The 13667-nt window shown below is 42.5% G+C and overlaps 1 protein-coding gene and 1 long non-coding RNA gene across 14 annotated transcripts in view; one reads left to right on the forward strand and one right to left on the reverse strand.

The window, feature by feature from the left end:
* Positions 1-13667, forward strand: part of GRIN2B (glutamate ionotropic receptor NMDA type subunit 2B) — a 287257-nt gene that overhangs the window by 74633 nt on the left and 198957 nt on the right. For all 11 annotated transcript variants that reach the window (XM_083698538.1, XM_083698545.1, XM_083698544.1 and 8 more), the window contains one exon: positions 8788-9216. In XM_083698538.1, coding sequence (XP_083554664.1) covers positions 8806-9216 — 411 coding nt within the window. In that variant the 5' untranslated portion in view covers positions 8788-8805. The remainder of the gene's footprint in view (positions 1-8787; positions 9217-13667) is intronic.
* Positions 1-13667, reverse strand: part of LOC310825388 — a 57364-nt gene that overhangs the window by 9450 nt on the left and 34247 nt on the right. The window lies entirely within an intron of this gene.

Below are 13667 nucleotides of genomic sequence, written 5' to 3' on the forward strand. Positions count from 1 at the left end.
TATATAAAACAATTAAATAAAAAAACCAACAGCAGACTAAAATAATATACATAGAGCCTAAGCCTCTGAAAGCCTCATGATTTTAAAGGAATGTTTGGGTATTGTTTACAGGATAGATTAACTGATAACAGAAACATAACTAATGCCCACCCACCCACCATCTTCTCTCTCTGTCTTTCTCATGCATGCACTGGACACACATGCACACGAGAGAGAGAGAGAGAGAGAGAGAGAGAGATTCTAACTTGTATGGTAGAACATCATACTTTTAGTAGCCTGTGCTATCCCTGCAAAGAGATAAGTAGGTCTAAGATGGACAAGCATTGACAAGAAACAGGTACGGGCTAAAGATAAGTCAGGACTCTGACAACCTGACAAGTTACAAGAATAAGGTGTGACAAGTGCACATGGATGGGTAACTAGCCTCATCTGAAATGCCATGCAGATTCTTCCACATCTACCTGTGCAGCTAGAGAATAGGTTTGCTGTAGCCTTATGGACTTGGAGGTTACACTTCTTGCTATATTAGCCCCACTGGCTTTAAAAATAAAAAAGGAGGCAGCGGAGGAGGGTGGCGGCGGGGAGAGACAGCTTTTTCTGAACCAACCAATGACAAAAAGGGGAGATTCAAACCCTGTTTCCTGATCAAGTATCCCTGACCTCTTTAGCTTTTTGTCAGTCATGTAAAGGTTCTCCATGTTTTCCCCTCCAGAACTGGATCCACAGAGCAGCCTTCACACATTTGAGAGCCTTGTTTGTCTTAGGTATGGAACATGAGAACAATTTTACTTTTTTTGGTCAATTGTTAAACTGTGACTGTTTCATTCAACATATATGAGAGCAGGGGCCCAATCCTTTCTTGCTTGAAGGCATTTGAAAATTCATATACATGCTTTGTACTTAGTTTCGCTTTAGTCTTGTAATAAGTGATCTTTACAATACAATCCCATCAAATGTCAGCTACTCTGTGATTCTCAGGGAGGTCACAGAGAAATTATCTGGAATTATGCAGCCACTGAAATAAATTGCAAACCTTTAGTTTGTTTCAGGAGGGCCATTTATCAATCTTGTAACTCAGCACTGGTAGATAAGACAAAGCAATATAGTGTTCTACCTAACCTTCAGTCACTTTGGGTCTGACTTGAAAACCGAGTCAGGTTTTCTGGCCCAAGCCCTTTGGTAATTAAAAGTGTATGTAGTTGTAGAGGGGGAAAGAGGGAGATAAAATGAAATGAGAACTGATGAGTATAGGATTCAATCAAAATCTCAATCAAATTTCACATGTGGTGGATATGTGAACATATAAAGCCCTTCTGGCAGAAGACATTTACAGAAATAAGCTAAATTATGGGTCAGCATGTGGAATGCTCCTCAAGTTTGGGTTTAACTATTTTTAAAGAAGGGGAATCTGACCTTTCTTACTTTTCTTTTTGTAGCAGCACGCCTACTAGAGGCACAGAAATGAAAAGGATTGGAACGTCTGTGTGTATCTCATTGGAAACAGAATGTATGGTCTATTGCTCTATCAGAAAAGAATAACAAAGAGATTACATGCATTGAATAATAGTAGATGATTTTGTTGACATTGTGTTTTCAACATGCTTTTATAAAATATAACCCTGAAGAATAGCAACCACCGAAATTACAGATTGGACTTGGGTGAACTTAATTAGCTTAATCTGTCCTGTAGGGGGTAAATTGGGATTTTGTTTTGGTATCTGTTTCCTTTTTTTGTAATTGTTGTTATATATTGGAAATCAATAAAACTAAATTTATTTATTTTTTAAAAAAGAAAGAAACTGGTGAAAAGGCTGATTCAGAAGAGAAGAGAGTCAAAGTAGATCCAGCATATTTCAGCTGATACTTTATACTGAGCCAGCACTGTGGGTATATCAGAGTCTGAAGCCATCAAGCAGGCAGGGTTCAGAAGCCTGCTACTCTACCAAATAGCTGGTCTAATAAAAGATTTCATATGTCATATTCTTGAATCCTGGATCCTTTGAGATGTGTGGATATTTGCCAGGCTTTCATCCACACAGACAAGGGAGATGAAGGGAGGGAAGAAGGAATGTTGCATTAAAGAACAGCTAAAATTAGCTAAATTGTACCAACCTCTTTCTAAAATTGAGGAACAGCTTGTGGGAGAATGCTCTCTAGTCCTCCAGAATGAACCATTTTAATTCCTGCTCTGAAGGGATCTTGCCCTTGCCACACTGTGTGTCAGGTTTGGTTACTTGCTTATAGATGTCAGTAGCCTCTGCTGCCTTGGCTCCTCACTGACTGAGTGTATTGTTATTCTTTATTATTATTAGTTTCAGTTATCAGTGCCCAAAGTGAACATGGCATTTTACAGACAAATAAAATATGTCAGGAATTTATCCCAAATAGCCTTCTATCTAAATGAAGCATTGCACTCTTACATGAATGACCCGATCTTCTTGCATTTTTCTTAGTGTGGAACCCATTGCAGGGAGGTGGGGGCAGGCAGGCTGGTCCGGGATAAGACTACACATGATGGAGAAGATTATGGCAATAAAATATAAGTTTAATTTCCCACCATGAGGCTTAGATTGCCGAAGAGTGAGGCAGACTTGAAAGAGCAGAATGATAATGATTTTCAGAGTGGTGGAGCTGATGGGGACTATCTAAGGAGTTATTTCACAGTTAGTCTGATATACCAGCTAAAGGTATTGAATTGTGTCTCCCAAACATAACTGCCCTGCTGAAAGTAACTCTGCCATTTAATTCAAACTGTTTACTCTCTCCATTTTATTCAACATGTGCCCGGGCCATTATCCCATGCCTTTTGCTATCCCACCCCTCTAATCTTATGTACCTGCAACTGTGTATCATATTGTAATGTCTGTTAGAACAACTTAACAGTTTCTGGTCAACATTAGAAATGACTCCTCCAAACTTTGGAAGATCTGTTAGTCCTGCAGCATTACTAGAAGTTGCCATTGTCCCCCAGAATCATGATGGATCATGTGCAAGAGCAGTGGCAGACTTGGTACTATGGTGCCCCGTGCAAGGCCAAAATTTGGTTCCCCCAGTCCTTCCCAAAGGCAGGTAAGGAGGCATTCAGCTTTTGGAAGGAGGTGTGAGGGCTTGTTAGGATTGAAGAAGAGGAGCCCATCCACCTCCTTCCAAAAGTACTAACTAGACACTGGGAAGAAGGCATGAGTACTCTCGGACCCTGCCAGAGCCTCACACCTCCTTCCCAAACCCCAATGCCTTGCCTACCAGGCTTTGAGATGGTGCCCGCTCGCACAGCCCTAAATCTGCCCCTGGCAAGAATGTGCAACCTGCTGCTACTGCGTTCTGTGGGGAAGGAATTTTTTTTGTTTCAGGGGACCTCTCAGTACAGCTTATTAATCAGAAGCACTAACAGCTATAACCTCCCAATCCTGCATTTTGTCAATTTATATAACCTAACCATGCTGGAAAGTATTGCCAGTGAAAGAATCTTAAATACAGACCTCTACCCCCCAGTAAAGACTTAGAAATAGGCCTGATAGGATTTTGGTATCTTGCATATGCACACATTGGCTTCAAAATCACGCCCCTTATTCTTAAATCATATCCAGTCATTATGTCACACAGATTTTAGAAAATGAACATTTCTATAAGAACAGGTTGTCTATGGTCATCTCCAGTGCTTTTTTCTAAGATTTTTGGGTACTCTCATTTTTCTACTCATATTGAAATACTGCCCCTCAATGAGGCCAAACTTAGATTCATAAAATGTTTAGGGGTATGCGTACCCCTGCATCCCCCCAGAAAAAAGCACTGGTCATCTCCAAACTTAGGATCCAGAGCTCTCCAAATCTAGAACTGTGTTTTCTATAATGCTACATGCCATTAGTAATAGGCCTGTGCATTCTTACAGTTTTATTGATATTTGCATTACAGGTAACCTTTATAAAAGTACAGTGTTAAATAACGTTCTCGTAGCATTTTGGTTTATTAGTTTGATATCCTGGCTAAATTCCAGCCTCAGTAATTCTGCTCACAGAATTCTCCCTGCAGGTTCAATTGAAAAAGTTATTCTTCATTTCTTCCTGTGACATAAGTTCACAAAAGTAATTGTGGAATGTTTTATTGCTGTACTAAACCAAGCTACCTTCTATCACCCAGAAAGCTGCATTTTAAGAGTGGAAGCTATGTCATTTGATAGGAAAGTAATAGTGAATAATAAATAGTTTTCCTAAATTGGTACTGTTGTGTTTTTGCGAATAGACATGTTTTGCATGAAGAAAACCAATTATTCAAATATATACTCAAGCCAAATTTAAACATATAACACTGTATATAAGCAAAACAGAGAATTTCCTTTCTAGTTTGCTGTTTCAGCTTGATTGTTTTGGCCAGGAAAAGATCAAGATGCCACTTCCAAGCTTTTTTTTAAAAAGTGTCACATATCTAATTCTGCACAGATGCTGAGCCCCCCCCCCACTTGATGGGACACACGTGTACTTTGTACTCAGATATGAGGTACCTGGTTACAATAAATAAAGTCAGAGGAAGGTATGCAACACAAGGTAAAGTCATGTTGTCGGCTGCAACACAAAACTGGAGTCAATGCTTTCCCATGTGGCTACAGAGTCTGCACACAGAGGCATTGGCACAGATCATGTGGCCCTTCAGAAAGTGCTGAACCCCTCCCACCTTACTGGCTGGAGCTGATGGAAGTTGTAGCCCGCCATCTGGAGGGCCACAGATTCCCTGCTCCTGGCATGAAATCGTAGAGCCCTGTTAATCAAGGCCCAACTCTTGATGCACAATGGACTTAGAACCATAGAATTGCAGAGTTGGAAGGATCTCTGAGGGTCATCTAGCCCAACCTCCTGCAATGCAGGAATCTCAACTAAAGCATTTTGACAATTCTGGGAGAACAGGTGAGGTCCCTGCAGACTGGAGGTAGGCAAATGTTGTGCCCATCTTCAAAATGGGATGGGGGGAGAAGACGCAGGTAGCTACTGACAAGTCAGCTTGATGTTGATACCAGGAAAGGTCCTAGAACACATAATTAAACTGTTGGTCTGTGAGCACTTAGAAAAGGATGCTGTGATTACTAAGACCAGGGGTTGGCAAGGTTTACCTAAACCGGTGCAGCGCGTTTAACTAAACCGGCACAGCACGGCGAGGGGACTCGCTTCCGCGGTGCCAGAAATCGCATCTGCGCAGATACAATTTCTGGCACCGCAGAAGTGAGTCCCCGCGCCGCACTGCGCCGGTTTAGTGCAGCGTGCGGGGACTTGCCAAGCGGGTGGCTCGGTTTGGGGGCGGCTCATGGGCCGGTTAAATGACCCCCATGGGCCGCTTGTGGCCCATGAGCCTTAGGTTGCCTACCCCTGACTAAGATCTATTGTGGGTTTCTCAAAAACATGTTGAGTTGCAAGCTTGGTGGATCAGGGGAACGTTGTGGACAAAATGGTTTTTTTTTATTTCAGTAAGGCTTTTGGCAAAGTCCTCCATGATATTTTTGCAGAGAAGCTGTTAAAATGTGGACTGGATGAGGTAACTGTTAGGTGGATTTGTAGCTGGTTGACTATCCTTAGCTGGTTGACTATCCGAACCCAAAGAGTGCTCGTGAATGGTTCCTCACCATCCTGGGAAAAGTGACAAGTAGGGTGCCGCAGGGTGAAGAATCATACCCTTAATTTCATGGCTGTGTTGGCTGACTTGAAAACATTGGTGGGCAGCTGAATTTTTCTTTTTAAAGAAAACTTCTAATAAAATTATTCATAACTTTGATTTAAACATATTAAACTGCTAGATAGATTTTTTCCTGTTTCATATTGAAACTGTTATACCCTTGGGCTATTTCCACAAGTACCACAATATTTCTGGCTATAGATGTGGTTGAGTTATGGTTGCATTACAGATTTCCCTATTGTCCGTGTAAGTTCCTGGGCTGGTAGAATCTACCCTTTCTGCTTTAGAGAGTACTTCAATGTAGCTGCAGTGTGAAGAGACGACTGTCAAAGCTACTCACAGCATTGCAACTAGCCGTTGCATAACCAAGTGCAATACGCTAAGAATACTAAGGGGAGTCACAGGAGAATGGCAAAAAATAACATTAAATGTGTGAAAGAGCATGTGCGGTGTGCATTAATCAGCTGTCAGAGTAGTGAGGACTGCATTTCCCTTGTAAAAGAACTTAATTTACTGACTTGTAATTAGAGGGAATAGTCCTGCTACAATGAAGTTAGCTATTCATTTTGTTACGTTCTCAAAGTCTTCTTTCCCCCTCTTTATTAGCTTGTTCTATGAACAGAAGTCCAGAGCAATAAAAATCGATGGATATGTCATCCCCTCATTTCTTTCAGCCTTTAAGTGGATTTGGATCCTTCTTTGAATTGTAATTATGCATTTGTTTGTTTTGTTTATTAATGACAGGACAATGTGTACAGTCCTGAGAATGACATGTTGAGGGTTATGGGTGAAGTGTGCGCACGTATATTTGCATTTAATTTCAGGAGTGTTAAACTATAGCAGTGTAAATGGTAATTAAACGATCAATGCATTACTGTATAAGCAAGATGCTTTATGAGTTCTGCTTTGAGCAAATGGAATGTTAAAAAGTTGTGTTCAGCTCTTTGTCTTTTAACCCAGGGGCTGCATCTAGGCCATGATGCCAGGCTGCTCTAGTGGCTCCACCCCTTCCGCCATTGGTAGAGCCTGGTTAGTGAAATACACAGGAGTTAATTTGCAGCAACATTCAGCCGCCATTGTCCAGCAGCTGGTCACAGTCGGGTGATAGATACATAGGCCAGATTAGGTGCATGCACATGTTGACCATTACTGATTCTGTCCAGTATGCTGCTTTTTTTCACTTCATGCACCACTTCCTCTCAGTGTGTCTAAATGAGAGAAAATTAAAAAAAACCCACCATACTGAAACTGCTCTACCACCTTTTGTTAAGGGGAGGGGGAAGAGGAAGAGAAGGAAAACTGGAGTGGTTGAGGGTGGGAGAGGTGGGGGAAGAGCTGAGAAAGTGGCACAGAGAGGGGGGAGGAAGGGGAGCAGAGGAGAGGGAGAGATGAACCAGGTAGCTCCACCTGCTCTTGGCTCTGCCCATTAATGGCTCTGCCCCCCTGGACTTTCTGTGGGTCAACTTCCTGGATTGAAAAAGTTTCCTCACCTTGCACTGCAGTCCTAGCAGTTACTTTATTAGTTATAGATTGCCATCAATATAAATCCAGGAATTTGTTACTTTGGCTATTGACATTTATCTAGTTTGTAATGGAAATGAGTGACGATTTGTGTGTGGGTCATGAAGCAACGAATTCCAGAGGTTCCCCTTACATTCCTTCAATCAGCTTCTGGCATAGCAGAAGGACAAGAGCTGTTTTAGTGCGATGTAATGGAAATCCCGACACCTGGGATGCTTTGTTAAACACTGTAGATATAGAATTAGAGACTAGACCAGATCATAAATCTGAGAGGTATTTTTCAGTTATTTTAATTGGATGAGTAAGATGAAACTCTAGTTTGTGCATATGACTAGACAATACTTCTGTTTTTGCTGATACTGACTGCATCTGCGTCCACAGGGCAAACCTCACTGCTATGATTTTCAGGCTGGTAAGACAATAGTAGCAACATGTACCTTACTGAGGAGCTCTGAGGATTAATTAGTTGCTGCTTGTAAAGTGCTTTGCAGATGAAAAGAGCTCAATGTTATTAAAACAAGACACACTAAAGTATCCTGTAGGGAGTCATCTGGCACTAGCAGGGTTGCACTGATGACCTCATAGGTCTTCTTCATCACTTCAGTGCTTAGAAAAAGAAGCCAGCATTTCCAGGGAGTGAATCAAAATTATATCAGCAGCTCCATTAGCTTGAAGGCTTGGAGGTAACTGATCTTCCGCCTCGAGAGCAAAAGTAATCACCTGAAGCTGCTAAGAAAGGAAGATACGGTACATAAGTGGCTGTGTTGCCTGCTGACTGATGTCTTCCTTCAAATAAAATTAGGATTGGCAAAAAGTTATCACTAGCAATTCTACAGCCTGAAATCTTGCATTTATCTCCACAAGGACTACATTATGGTCATGTAAATAATACTGGAACAAAAGATACTTCAGATTGACCTGGAGCGAATGTGTTAGCTGGAGGGAGGGAAGTCCTGCCTTCTTTCTCCTTTCCCCTTTTCTTTAGAATCTTTTGCATAAAGGCTGGTGGAAGGTTCTTTTACAAAACTGATTGGAAGTGGACACAGATTTTGGCACAAACAAAGTGTAGATTCCAGACACGCTCATTTTAAGTGGATGAGGAGAGGACCCTGATGCTCTGTCACTGATGAACATGTAATTCTGGGTTAGAACAACAGTGTAATTATGTCTTGGGTATCCTCTCTTTTTTACCACTGTCATTTAATTCTTTTCTCTGCTCTTATTAAGCTTCCAGATATAGGCTAACATCAAAGAGCTTTCTCTAGTTACCACTAAAGTTGAAGCAACAAGTCCAGCTTTAAATTGAAATTGAGCAAGAGATTGGAGGAGTGGGGCAGAATTCAATGGTAGAGCACATATACTGCATGCAGAATGTCCTCTAGTTAACCTCTAGTTAAAAGGAGCTTAGGTAGAAGGGCTGAGAAAAGACTCCTGCCTGAAACCCTGGAGAGTCTCTGCTGTAGCCTGTGCTGAGCTAGATGGACAAATGGTCTGTTCTAACCTAAAGCAGCTGCATGTGTTCAACATGGCCAGTGCTCTGATCCATAAAGGGAACAAATAATAAGGAAGCTAACATGACTATTTCCCCTCTTTTTTCCTTCTTTCTAGGGAGTGCAAGAGCTGAAAATGAGGCCCCGAGCAGAGTGCTATTCTTCAAAGTTCTGGCTTATGCTGGCAGTCCTGGCGACAACAGGTGGTGGGGCCTGGGCCCAAAAGAACCACCCCAGCATTGGCATTGCTGTCATCTTGGTGGGTACCTCTGACGAAGTAGCTATCACAGATGCCCACAAGAAAGATGACTTCCATCACCTCTCTCTCACGCCTCGTGTGGAACTGGTGGCCATGAATGAGACAGATCCCAAGAGCATCATCACCCGCATCTGTGATATCATGTCTGATCGGAGGGTTCAAGGTGTGGTGTTTGCTGATGACACTGACCAGGAAGCCATTGCCCAGATCCTGGACTTCATTTCTGCCCAGACCCTCACACCCATCCTAGGTATCCATGGAGGCTCTTCTATGATCATGGCAGACAAGGTAAATTATTGCTTCTTCCCATCTCAACCATTAGATTGGAGCTTGGAAATTAGCTTCTTCGTTCACAAAATGCATACTGTTTGTTAAAGGCACTGACAAACTCGGTCAATTGCATTGAAAGAATTCAAGCCCTGACTATCTAGATATTTGTCACTGAGGTTCTTGGAACAAGCAGCATCTTGTCCTTGGCAAGTGAAGCAGATTTGTCCTGCTTTGCTTTCTGTCAGTTATTACCAAATACCAGGTCTGCAGAATTGGGTCTATGTATTTGGCTTCGTGGAAGTGGCGGAAAAACCTTCAGAAGTTCACTCTGCTGTCCCTCACCTTCTGTGACCTTGCACAGTTACAGTTCAAGGCCGAGGACATTGTGTTGGTGTGGCAATCATTATGCCCCATTTTAACCACTCATTTGCCAGTGTTATGACTCATAATATCAGGTTAAAAACAATTAAATGCATGTTGTTAAAAATAATGCACGAGGGTGTCAAATGGGGAGTGTGTGTGTGTGTGTGTGTGTGTGTGTGCGTGCACTGGGTGTCCCACCAACATCCCTGCATGTGCTACCCTGCCACCTCCTCGCCTGATGTGCAAAGATCTGAAGGAAGGCTCTAAATGCCTTCAGTTGAACATGGCTAGAATCTTCTCCAAGATTTTTAAAAAAGACCCTGTGCAACCAGGGTGCCCAATCGAAGAGAACATTATAACTATGTTCACTAGTTAGTATCTTCTCCTGGGCATAGGATGTCTGGGTGTGGCCTTGGTACATTTGCATGCCAGCATTTCCTACCCAGGGACAACTACACTACCAAACCAAGAAAGAGTGAACACATACATCCTGTAGACCCATGACATCCCCCCACACCCATAAGAAGCCTTGCTTATTTTAATTGCTTTTTCTTTAAGAAGAACATTAAGAAACCAGGATGATAAAACTGGAAGTGCCTCAGATAATCTGAATTTCCCACCAAAGACCACAGGAATAAGTATTTTGGTTTCACAAAACTGTCATGGACAAACCATTAATAAAACCAGCTTTCCTGCAAAACATCCATTAGTTTTAAACACATGTAAAACAAAACAAAAGAGAAAATGGAATTGGTTTAATTTAACATTCTCCTGTCCCCAGGGACTGTTTTGAGGAAGTTCAGTGATAACCCAGAGCATCTACACATATACATATATCCAGTGCTTTTTTCTGGGGGGACACAGGGGTAAACATACCCCTAACATTTTGTGAATCTAAGTTTGGCCTCATTGAGGGGCAGTATTTCAATATGAGTAGGAAAATGAGAGTACCCCTAAACATTTTTTAAAGAAAAAAGCACTGCATATATCAGGAGATATGAGTAGTTTTCTTCTACTTTGTAGATTATGACGATAAACATGTGTTTTCAGAGAATTATAGAACTATGTCCACAGATGACCTTGCTCATTCTATGCCCAGAGGATTGACAATCCACACATTACAAATATTGGTCTATATAATTAGAATTATGATGTGTCATAAACACAGAGCAAGTCCACTCTAGAAAGTGTGGCCATTTTGTAGTCATTCATTCTCGTCCCCAATCTGCTTTAATATGAGAAGCTCCCCACTTTGTGGTGTTAGCACTTTCCCCCAATTCATTTGTAGAGTACTACCACTGTATCTAAGATTAAAAAGTCAATCTCATAAGGTAAGTTCTCAGTTCTGGTATTCATCTGTTGCTCTTCTGTATACCTAGTCTACTATGAAGAGGTCTTTCTATAATGTGGACAATGGTAAATGATATTCAGTCTACCAGCAGTTTGTATGCAGCTAACTATGTTTTTGATCCCACTAGCAATACCTCTTTCCCTTCCAGCCGAAGAGTCTCAAGTGATAACTTTGTGTCCCTCCAGATTGGTGTTTTATTGTGGGTGTATTCTGCAACATGCTCTTAACACAACAATAGTGCATTAGTGGTGGATTTATTCTGCTTTATTCTCAATGCACCTCCATTACTACCACATTATTTCTTTCTGCTGGACAAAATAAATAAATAACCAGAACGTTTGTGGTATGAAAAGTTACTGGATTTTTAGCATGAAGCTACAGGGAATGTGCTGATTGGAAATGAAGCAGTATGATCACTCCAAAACTTTTGCAGGAACAAACAGTATTAAAAGCAGGATTGTCTACATAATGTATAGCATTATGAGCACAAATAATCATAAATGTGCAATAAAATCTGCTGAAGTCTTGCATCTCTAGTGTAATGGCATAGGACCCTTTTATACATCCAGTAGAAAAAAGTAGCAGAGCTTTTCTGGATTGCCCCACTTCAGGCTGTAGGTGGGGGAGGCTGCATGTTTGAATGCTATCCTATGGATGAAATTCCCTGAAAATAAGAGAAAACCCCCCACACTATGTCAGGGAGAAAGCTAGGTTGAATCAATCTCTCCAACATACTAGTTTTGTATGTGCAATAAGTTTTAAAGATGGGAAGTGGTCATACTGGTGTTTCCTGCCATCTGCATCCTAGAGTGATACAATCCTGGAAAAGATTTGCCATCTGATTTTGCTAAGCATATAAGCTGGACCATACTGCTTTGTATTACTGCATATCATATCACGGTGGGACGCTAAGGATAGCTAAGAGATGTAGGAGGAATGTTCCTTTGGACTGCCTGGCTGAGAGATAAAATGGGACTGGCAGCTATAAGTGTTATGTACTGAAGTTCTCACCCTGGGCCAGCAGAGGGATACTGTAGATAGTTATGCAAATGAAGGATCGAAAGCGACGTTCAGTGATTGGCTAGTTACAGAATATGGTTACTGTTGCATTCTAGTGGAGCTCTATATAAGCAGGCTGACTGAGCTCCTCAGTTCAGTTCTGTTCCAGCTTACAAATAAAGAGCTGCTTTGGAAGAATCGCTGTGTCGTCTGATATGCTCACCCACAACTTAAAAATAAGGACTTGAGGCCAGGGAGCCATTGAAAGAGGCAGTGTAGGTAGCAGTTCCATCTTACAGTCATGTCCATTGTATAAGGTGGTGTCAATGTCATTTCTGGGTTAAGCACTCGTAGAGCTATGTTCTCACCATGCTGTAGAGAGACCTAGTGGGGCACAGCTTCCTTCCCTTCCCACCAGGACATGCAGTGAACTGGTTGGGCAGTGGGCATGGGTTTCCCCCTTCTGCACACCTAGAAATGTGCACCAACAGTTTCTGTGGCTCCTGCTAGCCACCAAAGGTGCCAAAGACATGGGGAAGGAAAAAGTAGGACGAGGCCCAAAGATGCTTCACGGAGAATGTGGTTAAGGTGATAAAATACACACACACACACACACACACACACACACACAAATACACACACACTGATTTATTAATAATAATAATAATAATAATAATAATAATAATAATAATAATAATAATAAATTTTTTTATTTATATCCCGCCCTCCCCAGCCGAAGCCGGGCTCAGGGCGGCTAACAACAATCAAATAATCAAACAGTCAAATAATCACACATTCTAAAAATATTTCATTATAAAAATTAATTAAAATCAAATTGATGGCAACCGATTAAGCAAAATTCTGTGCAGGTTGCCAGAGGAGAGAGTCAGGCTGCGCCCTGACCAAAGGCCTAGTGGAACAACTCTGTCTTGCAGGCCCTGTGGAAAGATGTCAGGTCCCGCAGGGCCCTAGTCTCTTGTGACAGAGCGTTCCACCAGATTGGAGCCGCAGCCGAGAAGGCCCTGGCTCTAGTTGAGGCCAGCCTAACCTCTCTGTGGCCTGGGACCTTGAGGATGTTATTATTTGCAGACCGTAGGTTCCTCTGTGGGGCATACCAGGAGAGGCAGTCCCGTAGGTACGAGGGTCCTAGGCCATATAGGGCTTTAAAGGTTAAAACCAGCACCTTAAACCTGATCCTGTACTCCACCGGGAGCCAGTGCAGCTGGTATAGTACCGGATGAATGTGATCTCGCAGCGATGACCCCATAAGGAGTCTCGCCGCGGCATTCTGCACCCGCTGGAGTTTCTGGGTCAGTCTCAAGGGCAGCCCCACATAGAGCGAGTTACAATAATCCAGTCTGGAGGTGACCGTCGAATGGATCACAGTGGCTAGGTCAGGGCGAGAGAGATAAGGGGCCAACTGCTTAGCTTGGCGGAGATGCAAAAATGCCGCCTTTGTTAAAGCTGTAATCTGCGCCTCCATAGAGAGGGAGGTATCAAAGATTACACCCAAACTCTTAACGGACGGTGCTGGCACTAATTGCACCCCCGCAAGAGATGGGAGTTGCCCCCTCGATCCCATATCGTCCCGCCCCAGCCAGAGGACCTCTGTCTTCGAAGGATTTAACTTCAACCGGCTCCCACGTAACCATCCAGCCACAGCTTCCAGACATCTGGTCAGTGTGTCTGGGGCCGAGTCAGGATGGCCATCCATCAACAGATAGAGTTGGGTGTCATCAGCATACTGATGGCAACC

This window comes from Podarcis gaigeae (assembly GCF_964106915.1).
Source record: "Podarcis gaigeae genome assembly, chromosome: 10".
NCBI classification, from domain to species: Eukaryota; Metazoa; Chordata; class Lepidosauria; order Squamata; family Lacertidae; genus Podarcis; species Podarcis gaigeae.